At 46.1% G+C, this 16,024-nt stretch overlaps 1 protein-coding gene across 6 annotated transcripts in view; it reads left to right on the top strand.

The window, feature by feature from the left end:
• Positions 1-15,787, top strand: part of MFHAS1 (multifunctional ROCO family signaling regulator 1) — a 100,872-nt gene extending 85,085 nt beyond the window's left edge. The window contains exons 2-5 of one of the 6 annotated variants that reach the window (XM_086703340.1): positions 2,606-2,732; positions 8,859-8,969; positions 12,996-13,196; positions 14,118-15,787. In XM_086703340.1, coding sequence (XP_086559466.1) covers positions 2,606-2,732; positions 8,859-8,886 — 155 coding nt within the window. In that variant the 3' untranslated portion in view covers positions 8,887-8,969; positions 12,996-13,196; positions 14,118-15,787. Of the gene's footprint in view, positions 1-2,605; positions 2,783-5,611; positions 5,811-8,858; positions 8,970-12,995; positions 13,197-14,117 lie in introns of those variants that run through there. The other 5 variants (XM_086703341.1, XM_086703344.1, XM_025932880.2 and 2 more) reach the window with 5 other exon arrangements.
• Positions 15,788-16,024: the final 237 nt, after the last annotated feature.

Raw genomic sequence — 16,024 nt, 5'->3', positions numbered from 1 at the left:
TTTTCTGCAGCCTCGAGTGGAGTTTTCACACCTGGGAGGCTTCTCCTCGCCTGCAGCTTTCATGCCCCCCCTGCGGCTGGCAGTGCTGCTGGGGGTAGGGCCTCCATGAAACCGGTTACCTGGCTCCGTAGGATCCTGGGAATCTGGGGTAGGGGGCACTAAAGCTGTCAGTTTAATAAAAATTCATAACGGGTGCTTAACGGTCTACTGCAAATAATTGCAACCCTGGCAAACGGGTCCGCTCCCCCAAAACCAGCTGCGATCCCGCGCGCTCGGGCAGCTGCAGGAGGCCTGTGGGCATTCTGCCCACCAGGAGAGCGTTCCCAGGGGAAACCACGGAAGCTGAGTGTGTCCAGGCCTTGGGGGTGATCCTGGGGACAGAAAGCGCAGAGTAGAAATGTTAGGTAAGGAAGCAGGCGACAGGGGGCTTAGAACCAGGGTCGCAGACCTCGTCCCGTCTCCCCGGGGATGCACAGCTCTCCGTGGCACTTGGAACAGACCCGCCAGACTCAGAGGGTTTCTGACTTAGAAGGTCGCGTTTGGACCAAATGACTTCCAACTTTCCGTCCAGCTCTAACGTGCTACACCACTTTGGTTCGTGTTATGGCCTTGGTAGCATTTTAGTGTTTACATTTTTAACTTGCATTTTTATGTTTTGGAACCTTTCCTTAGTTGGTGTCAGAGTATGGCTCTGATACCCATGTATCCGTGGTACAAGCTAATCATGTGAAATTACCTTTTGCAGTCGTTGGGTGTTTATAGTAGTTTGGCTAAGGAACTTCAAATTACATTCAGTTCATATTGTCCAAAGCCACGGAAAAATGCTCGAAGCAGGAAACGAATGTCTTATCGCAAAACTGCAAATATGTCAACGCTTAGTTCATTATGTAAGAAGAGTGTTTTTAGATTGCTCCTTTAGAAGAGACGTGTTCTGGCGTAAAGAAGCAGTTCCCACTTTGGGAGGTCTTGGACGGTCGTGGCAAAGAGTAAGCATCCCAGAGATGGCTTCCCAAGGTCACATTCCAAGCCTGCCACTCTCCTGCCCTTGACTCGGGGTACGCCACATAACCTCCCTGACCTCGTTTGTAAAGTGAGGATGACCCTCCTAGAGACATCGCACAGACGAAATGAGAGGTACATTTAAAGCTCTCGGTTCACTGCTGGCACGTGGGCGTGCCTCACCAGTGTGAGAGTTCCGCTGAAGGTGAGGCATTTCAAAATACGGTATTTTGACGCCAAGGACTTTCTAATCATCCCTTGTTGGCTTAACTTTGGGTTCATTAGAATTTTTTTTTTAATTTTAAATTTATTTTTATTTTTCGAGAGAGGTGGAGGGAAAGTGCATGCATGCAGGGGAGCGGCAGGGGGAGAAGGAGGGAGAGAATTTTTTTTTTAACACTTTGTTCATTTTTGAGGGACAGAGAGAGAGCGCGAGCAGGGGAGGGGCAGAGAGAGGGGAAGACACAGAATCTGAAGCAGGCTCCAGGCTCTGAGCCGTCAGCATAGAGCCTGACGCGGGGCTCGAACTCACGAACTGTGAGATCATGACCTGAGCTGAAGTGGGAGGCTTAACTGACAGAGCCACCCAGGCGCCCCTGGGGCCCTGAGAATTTTCAAATTAGTTCTACTAAGTGATGGCTGCCAAAGGGCTGATGTTTATTTTCAGTAGCATCTTTCCCCAGTCGGCAAGCGTTTTGTGTCCTTGGTTTGGTCTGTTTACTTTCTAGGTTTACGTAGGGGGATTTAGGCAGTAGCAAGTGCTGTCCTCAGCTAGAAGCTAGTTACTGAATTTTCTCTGAGCGACAGCACAGTGCCAGCCATGAGAATAGAGAGAGGGCAGGGTGCTGCCAGTAAGTAGACGAGGTGGAGGGGAAAGTAAGGAATGGAGGTCCTCACTGCTCTTTGGGATTTAACGGTCTAGTTGGAGAGAGATGAGATCCGGGCGTGCAGAGGACGCAGATTTCCTCTGGGTGTTGTGGTAATGCATTAAGTTAACTGTCTGTTTTTACTAGACCCCATTAGTCATAACATAGTCTTATGCTGGTGCTTTCAAATCCCCACACAGACCTACCCAGGATATCCTCTTGCCAGTGTGAAGCTGGGCTGTTTACCTAGATAACACCTTTGGTCGGCTGCGTGTCGAGATCATTTCTGCAGGGCTTTGTTGAAGGGCTGCTACGGTCTGTCTGAATCCCATCTGCCCCAAATGCTAATTATGACCACCTCCTTGGCAGCTTCTCCAGGCCTTAGGGATCCTCGCTCAATTTGCCACAACATCTAGATAAAGACCTCCGGAGTCAGTCCATGAAAAGGAAGGTGAGGAAAATAGCGGCAGATGCTGTCTTTGTCTGGAAGGATGGCCTCTTCGCCACAGCCATTAGAACGTTCTCCATGGTGATGCAGATGAGAATGTAGGCGGTGGGCAGGGAGCAGGGCCGGTTTGCGATTCCGGGCGCATATCTGTTCTCTTGAGTCCATTGTCTGTAGACAACTCACTACCTGCCCTCCTCCCGGCTTCCGCAGTCCCCGGGTGCTGCATTCCTCTGTGGAATGGTCCCATTATGAAGGCACACCTCATTAACGCACTTTCTCTCTCCTCCTGCAGGGGAGTTGCTGAGTCAGCCCAGACCAGAAGGAGTGGCCGAGATCATTTGCCCAAAGAACGGCAGCGAGCGAGTGAATGTTGCCTTGGTTTACCCACCTACACCGACTGTGATCAGCCCCTGTTCCAAGTGAGTTCCAAACACGGTAGCCCCGGTCGCTCACTCCCCATCCTGCTCTGGTAGGTGTGATACAAAGGGCCGAGTGAAAGTGCCTTCCAGCAAACTTTGGATGCTCTCCCAAGGCAGACCTAGGTATCTGGGTGACAGAGGCACCATGGCTTATGTAGCAAACTAGGAATTTTTATTTTTTATTGTTTATGATTTCTTTTTTTTTTTTTTTTTACTTTTGCTGATTAAAAGTGAGAGCATTTGAAAAAAAAGCATTTTTTAACAGCTTTATCGAGCTGTCATTTCATAGGCAATATGGTTCACTCATTTAAGGTGTGTAGCTGGTTTTTAGTAGATTTGCAGGTATATACATCCAAAAAGAACATTTTTTTTTATGGAAAGTGAGCACCCACTAAGTAAGAAAAGCCTACAGCAAATCCGTGGTAGACAGTTTTTTTCTGTAGGTCTCTGATTCTCAGCCCTTGATAATCATGGCTGTGCAGATTGCCCCCACCGTTCCCCAAACCGCCTGAAACACAGAGAATGTACACGCGTGAACTTTTAGATACAGTGTTTACTTGGTATTACAGATTGAACTCCTCCTGTTTTGGGTTTTTGTTTAGTTCTTTTTGTAGTGTTAAGAACCACAGGCCACTTTTACGGGGCGCCTGGGTGGCGCAGTCGGTTAAGCATCCGACTTCAGCCAGGTCACGATCTCACGGTCCGTGAGTTCAAGCCCCGCGTCAGGCTATGGGCTGATGGCTCAGAGCCTGGAGCCTGTTTCCGATTCTGTGTCTCCCGTTCATGCTCTGTCTCTCTCTGTCCCAAAAATAAATAAACGTTGAAAAAAAAAAATTAAAAAAAAAAAAAAAAAAAAGAACCACAGGCCACTTTTAAAGTGAGATAAAATCCCTTTTTGCTGCAAATCTTGCAAAGGAGCAGGGCACAGTCTTCTTGGAGATGCTCCGGGAGACAGCAGCGACGTGGCTTGTAGGGCAAAGCATTCATGCGGCAAGCTTGAGTTTTTCTTCCGAGCTGACCCCATAGAATTTTGTTTTCACAGACGAGCTTTTTATAGGGAGGTTCTGCAGTTTGCATCTGAAAATGGTGGCCTGTCCACCTCCCCTTGAGAGACTCGTTATGGGGTGGGTTCCACAACAGCCCCGCGCGGTAGGAGCCCAGGCCTCAGCCCGGAAGTGTCCGTTTGCCTGACTTTCGCGTGTTGTCTGCAGAGCGAGGTGTTCAGTGGGTGCTCATTCCTTAGCGGCTGCAGTAGAAGGGTGCTTTGTCCAAACCAAGTGACTCATTAGAACATCCCTAATTCATCTCGGCTGGAAGATGTCACTAAACACCCACGGGAAACTCTTATCTAATGCTGGGTATTCAGAATGCTATTTTAGCTAACACACACATGGTCTAACTCCTCACGCACGGGGCCCGTAGGACATTGGGAAATTGTGAAGCACTTCTTACGATTACATAGTAGCTTCATACTAACCAGAGCACCCCTTGTCCCTGTCTGTTGTATGAATATATCAAACACAAATGTGATTGTTCTTTGGTGGACGTTGGCCCCTTTCTTTCAGAAACACAGTGGGGAGAGGATGAGGGGGGCTTACAGAAGTAGCAGGGGGTGAGGGAAACCGTTGCACTGGCGTAGGTTTTCCTGAGCAAGCACAGACGTTAACCTCTTGTTTCGCCATAGCCGCGTGGCGTTTAATAGGTGAGATAGAGGTAGAAGTTGAAGTATCAGTTTGCACAAGAAACCACAGTGGCAGCCAGCCAGCCTTATCGGTGCTTTCCCATGGGCTTCTCGTGGTGCTGCCACAGAAAGACATTTATACCAGCCTGGAAAAAAAAAAAACAAAACGCTATCACCTCCTCTGTCTCTCACACGTTATTATACTTAAATTGAATAAGCAGCTTTAAGGTCTTGGGTAATCAGAGCCGCGTAGCCTCAGACATCTAGATGCTGGAGAGAATACCTTTAGGGACTGAACTGCTTTTGACCTAGCTATGTGAATAGTTTTATTTCAAAATGGATTTTTTGTTTTGTTTTGTTTTAAAGCCTCGTACAATGGACAGCGGGTTTGGAGTGTAAGTCTCAATTCTAAATGAAGGAATATCCATGAAAACAAACAGACACTCAGGTCCGGCCCTGCCCAGTGGAGGTCTGATTTATGTCGATGACTGTGTATTGAAAGCAGGAGATTTGGGGGACTGAGGAGGAAAGCCGTCACAGGTGGTGGTTATTATGTAGTCACAGCTTGGGTCTGAACCTGACGATTAAACTTGGGGGTGCCAACAGGCAGTAGGAATTAGGAGTCTGGACCACTGCACTGGCTTTGCAACTCTAGGCCAGTTAACTTTTTAGCAAGGCATAGTAGAGTGATCTTTTACTTCTCTATCATCCCATTAAAATGCAGGTGGGTGGTTGAGATCCATCTTTCTTAATCGGGCTTATGTATGTGAATTTCCAGAGGGAAGGGCCAGGCACTAGTCTTTGGAAAAAACGATAGTCCCCCTGATGATTCTAATGTGTGTATGCTGGACTTTCTGATCTCTGGGCCCCCCTCCATGACTCTAAGCATGGGCTCCCTGGCCAGTGGGCTTTTAGCTTTGTCTATAGAGCCTGTCTCTGGTCAGCAACCGATTGTCAGCACCAAGGCAAAGCTGATCCGTGTGCTACATGGATCAGTAACTTATCGTTCAAATCAGGAAAGGATTGAGGTTGACAGGAGGGCTCTTAATAATTATTCCAGGACAGCAGGCCAGCCAGTAAAGTCTTCAAGGCGTACAAGAATTATCACCCTACTCCTATGTCATTGATGTAGATCTCATGGTGGTTTTTTGAAAAGACAGTCCAAGCTCTTTAACCAGCTTACTCCTCTCCTTTACAGGTCAAATCAGAGACTTGTCATTTAACTGCCTGCCTTTGACCATGTGTAAAATAATGGTGCTGCCATGCGCTTTATAAAGAAAAACCATCGATGACTGTTATTTAACTGGATCTTCCTTATAAATTCCAAGTTTTTCTATTTCTCATTTAAAAATTTTTCTGTGTTTTATTTCCCTATGGGGAGAGACAGAGAATAAAGAGTAAGTAGTGATTTTTTTTTTTTTAAGATGATTTACTTTCATCCATTGTTTTGGTGATTGGTGGTTGGGGTCCCTACCAGGTTTCCATTGGGAAAAGGTCACATGAAAGAAATGCCTCTACTGTACCTCTCCCTCCAGGGGGATACTGAGGAGCTGAGTGGCTTCTTGTCTTTGCTGATTATCAGAAATATGAGTCCTCTCCATACTCTGGCTCTTCTGGGCTGATTTTCAAGGATATTTGCTTTTGAGATGAGGTGAAGACTCACCTAGTGACACATTTGCTAGGTCGCTCTGAAAAACTTCTTACCTCCTTAAGGATGTGGATTCTGTCTGATACACTTTTTAAATAATTTAGTGATTATTGACATTTATTATGTGGTTCACAGCCATCACCACTATCGAATTTTAGAATATGTTCATCACTCCTAAAGAAACCTGTGCCCTCTGGTGTCTAATACAACACATATAGTTCCGGGCAGGCAAGAAATTTTTTCGTGCCGCTTTCAGAATGGCTTTGCTGCTTAGTGTGTTGGTATTAAGCAGACTTGTGAGTTTCAAAGAAATTCTCATCACGTGTTATTCTTGGCCTCGTTCAGTCTAAAGGCAGTGAATTGACTAGCACCCCCACCCCCAATGCCAGCCCCCCATTTATTGGACAGTAGAGAAGTGGGGCTGCTTGCAGGGAGACCTGCCTCCTTCAGACCTTTTTTCTCTTTTTCTTTTTCTTCCTTCCTTCCTTCCTTCCTTCCTTCCTTCCTTCCTTCCTTCTTTTAGCATAGGAGGCAATGTTTTAAAACACAAACTTATTTTGTAGAGAAGCTTTGGGTTCACAACAAAATTGAGCAGAAGGTACAGAGAGATCCCACATCCCTCCTGCCCCACTCTGCACAGCTTCCCTCCACCAGAGTGGCACATTTGTGGTACTAGATGGGCCCAAGGTCCCACAGTTTACTTCATTGTCACCCAAGGTCCACAGTTTACTTCAGGGTCCACTCTTGGTGCTGCATGTTCCATGGGTTTCTATGTCTGCCATTGTAGTATGAAAGGCAGTATTTCCATTGCCCTAAAGGTCCTCTTCCTCCTTCTCTTTATTTATTCCTCGGTCCCCGCCTCCTCCTTAACCCCCGGCAACCGTTGACCTTTTCTCTTCAGCCTCAGTGAAGTATAAGCGACAAATAAAATCGTACGATGGCTAAAGTGTTCATCGTGGTGATGTGATATATGATGCATTGTGAGAGCTTCTCACCACCTCGCTAATCACCCCGTCCGTCACTTCCCATCCCTTTCCGCCAGAAATTCTGGTCGGCCGAACTGACCCCTAGGCATTAAAGGGATACTGAGTCTTGGACATTATGAGTCGTTAAAGGCAGAGTCCTACTTTCAGTGGGAAAAGTAAGGAGAAAGTAGATTCATTGTTTTAATTTATTTTTGAAAATTTTATCTGTGAATTCCTGTCTTTGTCCTGCTGCTCTGTACATTGAGACACTTAAAATTCCAGTTCAGAAGGGAAGTGTGAACTTCTTTAAGCGAATGGCAGCTCACTGTTTGCTTTTAATTTTAGGTACCCTGTACGATGTTCCTCTTTCTCATTTCCAAAGAGGTTTAGAGGAACCCAGCCCCCACCAAGTATATACTCAGATAAACTGCTAGATAACCCAATTTATCTACTGCTTTTCATTAAATAAGTTCTTTTAATGTTTTTTTTAAATTTTTTTTTAACGTTTATTTATTTTTGAGACAGAGACAGAGCATGAACAGAGTAGGGGCAGAGAGAGAGGGAGACACAGAATCTGAAACAGGCTCCAGGCTCCGAGCTGTCAGCACAGAGCCCGACACGGGGCTCAAACTCACGGATTGTGAGATCATGACCTGAGCCGAAGTCGGACGCTTAACCGACCAAGCCACCCAGGTGCACCTGATGTTTATTTATTTTTGAGAGAGAGAGAGAGACAGACAGACAGACAGGACATGAGCAGGGGAGGGGCAGAGAGAGGGGGAGACACAGAATCCCAAGCAGGCTCCAGGCTCTGAGCTGTCAGCACAGAGCCCCGCATGGGCTTGAACTCACAAACCGCGAGATCATGACCTGAGCCAAAGTCGGATGCTTAACCAACTGAGCTGCCCAGCTGCCCCTCTACTGATTTTCATTTAAAAGACAGGATCCAATAGGTTAGCATCTAGAAATGTGTTACCTGAAGGCATACTGAAATGCAACCGACATTCTTCCATGTGGTTTCCTAATGGACAGACTCTGGAACATACAGGACATGGGAATATATCATTTTTATTTCCTGACAGTTGCCGTTTCTCTTGTGGTGGTTCCGTGTCTGTCTGCACTCCATGTGGAATGGTGGCAATGAAAAGGGAAGCAGATTCTGATTTGGGCAGGTCATGTGTTACAGAATTGGAAAATATGGGCCGGTTTGAAAGTTGTCAAGCTAAGCTTTCTCCTTTTCCAGAAAGTGCGACTAATGATAAAAAGGGCCGAGACACTGCATCTCAGAACTACCTCTTATACTTGGGTTATTGTATATATACGTTTGTAAGTAGTCCCAAGGATACAGTGATTGCTTCGCATGAGAATTTGGCAGTTACATTGTTACCACACAGGGATATTTAAGACCAATTGAAATAGCCCTTTATAAAAAGTAGCATGAAGACACTGTCGCCTTTATCTCATCAGATAAACGGGCAAAGTAGGTTTAATTACACTCAGGATCGTTAGTATGGACCTGATAATTTCTTTTTACAAGAGCAACGGAGCAGCACAAACTTGGCTTTAGAACGATGGGGGATTTTTCAGTGACCACAGGATTGTGAAACACGGAGGGTGGGGATGGTATGGTATTTCAGAAGGAAAGGAAGCGGAATGTGGAGGTGGCCTGTGGGGTGTATCATGCTGATTTGTGTTGATTTGCTTTGTTTTTTGTAAGGAGTGAGACCGTTCATTGCCTCGCTCCTTTCACAGGCGAGGGGGAATAGTGTCTCTTGATTATTTAGTGCCCCATCAGCCACACTGATACTAGAATTTGTTCCCTCTCTGCTTAGGTATCTCCATACTTTCTTGGAAAATTAAGTGGAAAAGATAGTGCTTCTTTCCCTTATGTCATCATTTTTACTGTACCCAATCTGTGACTTTAGGAGCACCAAATTTTAAGGGTAAGTCTCCGGGAAGCAGAGAGGGTTTCTTGAATTAGGGACTTCCTAAGGACTTGAGAGTTTAGGGGAAAACGGGGGGTGGGGTGGGCTTTGGGATGAAGAGATCTCTTCATATATAGAGCAGGCCATTTTAAGGTTACAAATCTTTTGCTTATTCAGAATCAAGACAACATTGAGAATTAAGAATCAGGAAACTGCTTGATTCTTTGGCCTAACTTATTATGATACTGCGTATGTTAGTAATCTCAGTTCCTTGCTGGAAGAAAGAAGGCATTTTATTTTTAAGATTACCTTTATTATTTTTATTTTTAGAGACAGAGAAAGAGCATGCATGCGCGAGTGGGGTAGGGGCAGAGGGAGAGAGAGAGAGAGAGAGAGAGAGAGAGAGAATCCTAAGGAGGTTCCAGGCTCTTGGGGAGCCTGATGCGGGGCTCGATCCCATGACCCTGGGATCATCATCTGAACCGAAATCAAGAGTTGGGTGCTCAGCCGCCTCAGCCACCCAGGCGCCCCAAAAAAAGTCGTTTAAAAAAATGTAATATGCACGAATGTAACATCACGAAAAGCTCGAGCGGATCGACACAGCAAATAGCTTCTTAAAAGTAGTGTTTGCCTTTATTTTCTCAAGGCAGTTTGGGCGCTGGAGTTACACCGCCCGAGTGTGAATCTTTGCCATCTGTTGGTGCCGTGGCTGTAGAGCTCTGTCAGAAGCGGATCCCAGAAGCGGTTGTCTTGTGGGGTTGTCGTGAGCATTTAGAGAGGCCATTGCTGGGGAGGCCAGGTAGCATTATTCCTTCCACAGAACAAACAGCGCTCAATAAACTTGGTTGCTGCTTTTTCCACTAGGAATATTAGTGGTGTGCACCATGGGTGGCATATCAAGGTAATCATAAAAAAAAAAAACGTCAAAAGGCAGATATAGATACTAGAATAAAATGTGCTCACCGACTTGCCTAGCAACATTTACTTATTTAAAAAAAATTTTAATGTTTATTTTTGAGAGAGAGAAAGTGCAAGTGGGGGAGGGGCAGAGAGCGAGGGAGACACAGAATCCGAAGCAGGCTCCAGGCTCCGAGCTGTCAGCACAGAGCCCGACGCGGGCCCGAACCCACGAACGGTGAGATCATGACCTGATCTGAAGTGGGGCGCTCAACCGACTGAGCCACCCAGGCGCCCCAACATTTATTAACTGAGGTGCCTGCCCAGGGAGGGTGCATGTTTGTGCTGGAAGGTGGTGGCAGGGGGGCTGGCCTGCCTTGCCAAGTAACCGGGGAAGATCCGTTTACAAGGCCACCTGGAGTGTCCTGGCCCCATCCTCAGGGGGGAAAGTGGGGATGAGTGGTATCATTTCTTTCATATTATAATCACAAACGCCTGCAGTGCCAGATGAACAAAACCCCCCAAGGCACTGGCTCACTGGCCCCTCACCGCCCTGTAAGTCACATAGGCCAGGGGTCTCTGGACTCCAGACTAGGCCGCGTGCCAACAGTCACAGTCATGGAGTGATGCGCCTCCGCCTGAAACCCACACCGTGGCTTCCAGTTCAGTGCTGTTTTCACACAAGCTCTTACTTACGCATTTGTCTTAGAATGTAGTATCGTAACAGAGCCTTGCACATACGGTAAGGCCAACAGATCAGGAAGTGACTGCCACTGAAAAAGACAGCTTAGGACTCACAGGGCCCTAGAGGAGGGTGTATGCTGTGCCATGGGGGGTGGGGGGGGGACGGAAACGAGGCACAGAGAGGGGACTGTGCCCAAGAGTGCGAGTTTGCCGAGGGCGGGTGCTGGCTGGGCCCTGCGGGCCTGAGCGGCTCGGGCGGGCCTCGGGGCACAGGGAGGGTCCCTGGTTGCCTGGCACGTGGCCCTGGAGTGAGGGGGGCAGATAGAGGGTGGCCCGCAGTGTCGGAGCCTGATAAAGGCGGTGGCTGAGAGGTGTGTGCTCTGGATAGCGGGTGGGTACTGAGAAGCGCGCTCACGTCGGTGTTGTTTAGGGTCTCTAGGAACCTGCTAGTGTGGGGGGAGGGGGGCCTCCAGGGGCAGCGAGGGCCCGGATGTCGAAGAATCCCAATACAGAAAATAAAAGACCTGATTAATTAATACAACATGGTAGAGCCTCAGTTTCAGCCTGAGCTTCTAAATACCTAGACTGTGTGTGCTGTGTTCCAGGAAGAGCAGGTGCAGAACCCCGAGAGGATTCTGGGTCTGAGCCCCCATGCTGTCCTTTCCCCCAGCGCCCCACGGCAGCTCCCTTGGGTGTCCCGCGGGCTCTAGGCTTCACTGGTGTGAGTTACTGTCTTGCCCCTCAACGCTCCTCGTCGGTCTGCTTCCCACCTCGGGGAGTGGCGTTGCTTCGCTCCCGTCTGCCGAGCCAGGGGCTGCGGCTGCAGACACACAGCCTTCCCGAGACCTGTTCTCCCATCTTATCAGTGTATCTTGACACGAGTAAATTTGGCCACACAACCGTCTCTTTGGCCCTTCCTTTCCTCTAGATGCACCTGTCCCTGCCAAGATACCTGTGACTGAGTCTCAACTGGCCTCCGTCCCTCTAATGTCTTTTTTTTCCCCCTACGAACCAATATTATCTTTCAACGTCGGACCCTCGCCACTTCTGTGTTTAAAAGCCTCAAGTGGCTTCCTGGTGATTATAGGCTCTGGGTGCCCTTGCTTCGACATCCTTGTGCTTCTGTCTTACGTGTGGCTCAGGGGAACAGACAGCCAGACACAACTGTCTGCATTTCCGAAGGCTTGTTGGGTTCCGTGAGGAAAACATCTGCATCCCTCTCACAAACCCAGAACTCGAACCACCGAAGTTAACTGCATGGTGGAGATGAGAGTTTTCACACTGCCATCCTCTTTACATTAGATTTATTTTCTTATTACTCGAATTTGAGGCAGTTGTCAAAACTTTCTCTACTGGGAAGTTTGCTATATATGAATAGGCCTTCAAAAAGTCTTTGTGGCTGAGTGCCATAGAAACATGAAGCTATCCCCAGGGCTCCGAACATCCCAACCTGGCTTTTAGCTGTCAAGCACGCTGTGGAGTCAAGTAACCCTTGCTAAAGGCTGGCTCTCTCGCACCCTGGTGGGTTCCCTCCAGAAGTTATTTAACCTCTGGGAACCTTCGTTTCCTTCTTAGTGAATGTAGAGTAGGATGGAGCTTACCCCATAGGCGTGTTATGAGTTGAGGATTAATACAGTAATGCACTGCGGTGAGTGGGTGTGATTCCTGATGTGTAGTAAGTTGTTAGTAAATGGAAGGTGCATTTTTTTGGTAATGTTACTAATATTTTACAAAGTTTCTGTGAAATCAAGCACCATTGAGAGATGGGGGGGATGGAGGGACTGCATGTCATTATAGGAAGGGTGACATAAGGGATGAGGACCTTTGACCTCTCTCTCTAATCATTTTGTCTGAATTGAATGCCACTCTGTTTAATTAGGTGGTGATACAGGAGTTTATTTTATATTCATCCAACTCCAGCTTTTAGTTTGACAGCCTTGCCTGTATGTAACATTGCAAGTGAAATCATGCCTTTTAAGGCCAGTTAGACATCCTAAAAGTTCTCACTTTTCAGTATATATTCCTATTCCTAGAGGGCTATTTAGCTCGCGCATGCGTGTGTGTGTGTGTGTGTGTGTGTGTGTGTGTGTGTGTGTGTGTGTTTCCTGAAAGGACTCAGTGCTGTGGTTAGTGTTTGGGGTTCTTGATTATAAATCTCATTCGGCTGTGAAATTACAGTGGCTTAGGTGGTTATTACTAATTCGTATAGTTCCTCATTATGCCTAAACTTAATGTCACAACCAGAAGTGTTCGACCAGCTTTCTAGTGAAAAGACGCTTTTCTTTGTAGGATCCTTAATTGCCTGACACTCACATTTTTATAAGGAATTCTAGAAGTAAAAATTAAAATTGGTGCCAAAAAAAACCCCCGATTAATAGTTTTGCTTCCTGTTCTTAGAATTGAGAATATCCTTCTCTGTCACCTTTTGTCATGTCTGTGCTTTCTTTTCCTCTACCCGTATAGGAAGAACGTTGGTGAAAAGCACAGAAACCAATGACTTCTATGGCTATGGAATTTCCGTGGAGAAAAGAGAGCATCAGAACTCACCTGGACCATCATTCGTACCCGGCAAACCCTCCACACTCCCACGCGCGTTCCGTGAACTTGAGTAATAACTGTCCAGGGTGCTTGCAGAGGAGGGATCGCACCTGGCCTGTAGATGAGGTGGGGGAGGGGCGGGGGAGGACGGGGGTGGGGGGGGAAGAACATGGAGCAAATGTTTTACAACCTGAACCTCAGAACTGTGATCCTCCAAGGAGAGCGCTACTTGAAGAAAAGAAAAAAAAAAAAAGTCGAATGGCTTCTCAGGGATTTTGTTTTCTGTGCACATATAAGCCATAGTTGCAGTACAGGTGGCCGTGTTTTGAGCACTCAGATTTCAGTTCTGTTAAATGTGAAAGAAGGATCGACTGACCGTTCATTGCTGTTCCGTAACTAGTGTAAAATATGTATATGTTTATCTTTATTTTTATAATATGCAAATACATTTAAATTTATACAGTTCGAAGCTTCTAGCGTTAGTTAACACTGGGTGCAATATTCTGCATGAGGACTGTGCCAAGATGGGGCTGGTTTCTTATTTTAGCAAAAGGCCTTTCTGTTCATTCTTTCATCTTTAGTCCTTCTGAGATTTTAAAAAACCCATCTGTCTGCCCATGGATTAAGTGCTGGTTCGCAGAGGTTGTGATAATCAGCAAGAACCTTACCTGTATTTCAGGCAGTGTCTCCTCCCCTTCTTTTAAATAAAGGTCCCTGCCTGCAAGCCTGTTCCTTGGGCAGGCTGGTGGGATTCTTGTTTTTCTTTGCCCACATTTCCAGTGGTGCTGGGCAGAATGTTCCTTGCTCCCAGCTTCCTGTTGACATTACGTTGTCACTAGATGATATGCTAATGGATTCTTCAGGGGCAGAGGACAGAGGGGTCGTGGAAGCCTGGTGGTAGGATTCTTCAGGGGAGGGGGACAGAGGGGTCAAGGAGTCCATGGAAAATCTGAGTCTTTCAATAGCTTAAGATAATCAGGAGTCAGTTGTGAATGGTGCAAAGAGCTTTGCTAATGAGTACTTCTCTCTCTCTCTCTCTCTCTCTAGAACAGAGTCTGAAATTTAGCAGAGCACTTTGAAAGCCCTTCACATCTGGCGGTCAGACCTTGAGATAGTGAGCTCCCTAACTGGAGAGCATAGTCCCGCATTGGTTATTTATAAATACAGAGCCTCTGATTGGATGGTCTGCTGCCAAGAACTAGTAAAACCATTGTTTTAAAATCTCCACCAAGTAAAACGTGAAAAGCAAAGCAAATTGCTCTCATCTACTCCTAATTGGGGCCAAACAGTATCTGCTGCAATAGTAACACGTTCTTTGAAGAGTATAAAGGACTCTGTTTACAGCTGCCTCCTCTGTGTGTTGATGGAAAAATGTGTAAGACAAACTGTATTCTCACCAGTGTAAGGCATGAAAAGTGAGTCAGCTGGTATTATTCTTTTACTTCTTTTATAAAGTATTGACTCTTGGAATGCCACTATACAAAGTCTCAACATATTTTTTAAAAGAAACAAGCAAAGCAGCTGCATTGTGAAAAATCTTGAGTTTTGTAGATTTTGTGCCCCAGGAGTTGACTTCACTAACTCCAGAACCTCAGTGAAACAAGTATGATTTGTCATGATCATAAAATCAAATGGGATCAGACTATTTCTGCATTTTTTTGATACTTGAATACGACACCTCAATCTTGAGATTTCGTTTTCTTTTAGAACACAGTCACGAGATTACCTGCTTAATCCTTTGGTCACAGTTCTCTGTGTGCGTGCGTGCGTGTAAACTGAATGGTAACATTTAATTGCTTTATGGACCATTGAATTGTTGGGCATAGGAGTTTTGTAATTGGCACGAGACAGTTCCTAAACTGTCAAATTAACTGACTTTGACCAGTCTTTTTTTGCAAGGACACTTAAGGATGTGACTTCGGGCTAACTCCCCAGGGGACCATATTAAGTGAAAAAAAAAAAAAAAATGCTCCTTTGGGTGACATACCCTGCAAGGTGTTTATCATAATTATGAACATAAATGCCCACATTCTTAATATCTGCTATTTTTTGACAAGTGATGTTTTGTGCTGTCATCTGAACCCTAGAGAAGCAGTGTAAGAAGAAATCTTGGTGTCACATGTGTTTCGGCAAAAAGGTCGTCATGATTGAGGGTCATGTGACCAAAAGAAGCTCCAGAAAAGCTTGAGAACTTGCTTCAGGGTGGGGGGGAGGGTTGGAGATACAGAAAACACTCTGCTCTACTGGAATTTTCAGTGTCTGTGCAGGAAATTCCGTTTTCTCTTTCCATACCTGGGAAGGCTCAGCCAGCCGAGGTGGACGGGCAGTTCCCAAAGCACAAGGGGGAGTCTTTCCAGACCAAGTAGCCCTCGCCTGGCAAACAAACGCCCTTCAAGTCTGTTATGGTTTCTATTCTTGCAACCAATGGTATCAAAACCGCTTCCTGGAATTGTAAAAGTGCTGCCAGAATAAATGTTTTTCCCCCTTCCAAGAAAAAAAATGACAGTGCTCATATTTGACATTTGTGCGTTGGACTCTTTTGAATGAATAAAAAGGAAAGGGTTTGGTATAACTCCTGATGGGGTGTGTGTTCTTTTTCATGCCACAGTTTGTAAATTGTCATTGTGGTTTCCCACTTAATTGTCGTGACTGGGCAGAAATTAAAAAAAAAAAAAAATTCAAGAAAGTTCAATAAAAATACAAAGACATGGTTAAGCGATTATATTTCCGGAGTTTAGTTATTTTTGTTTTTGATTTCTTTACTTTCAATTATAGAAATACGATTCATAGTTTTAGTTCGTAGGTCACTTCTGAGCTTTGGGAGATGGATGATGCCAGCCCTGTGGGGGGGGGGGGGTGGAGTCCCCACAAGGAAGACTGAAGGGTCCCTGGTTAAAACCCTGCCTCTCTTCAGACTAGAGATTCAATTCTTGAATATCAGCTCTCACTTCAAT

Source organism: Puma concolor, chromosome B1, assembly GCF_028749965.1.
Source record: "Puma concolor isolate L17-30 chromosome B1, mPumCon1.1.hap2, whole genome shotgun sequence".
NCBI classification, from domain to species: domain Eukaryota; kingdom Metazoa; phylum Chordata; class Mammalia; order Carnivora; family Felidae; genus Puma; species Puma concolor.
This window is presented reverse-complemented; position numbering and strand designations above follow the sequence as displayed.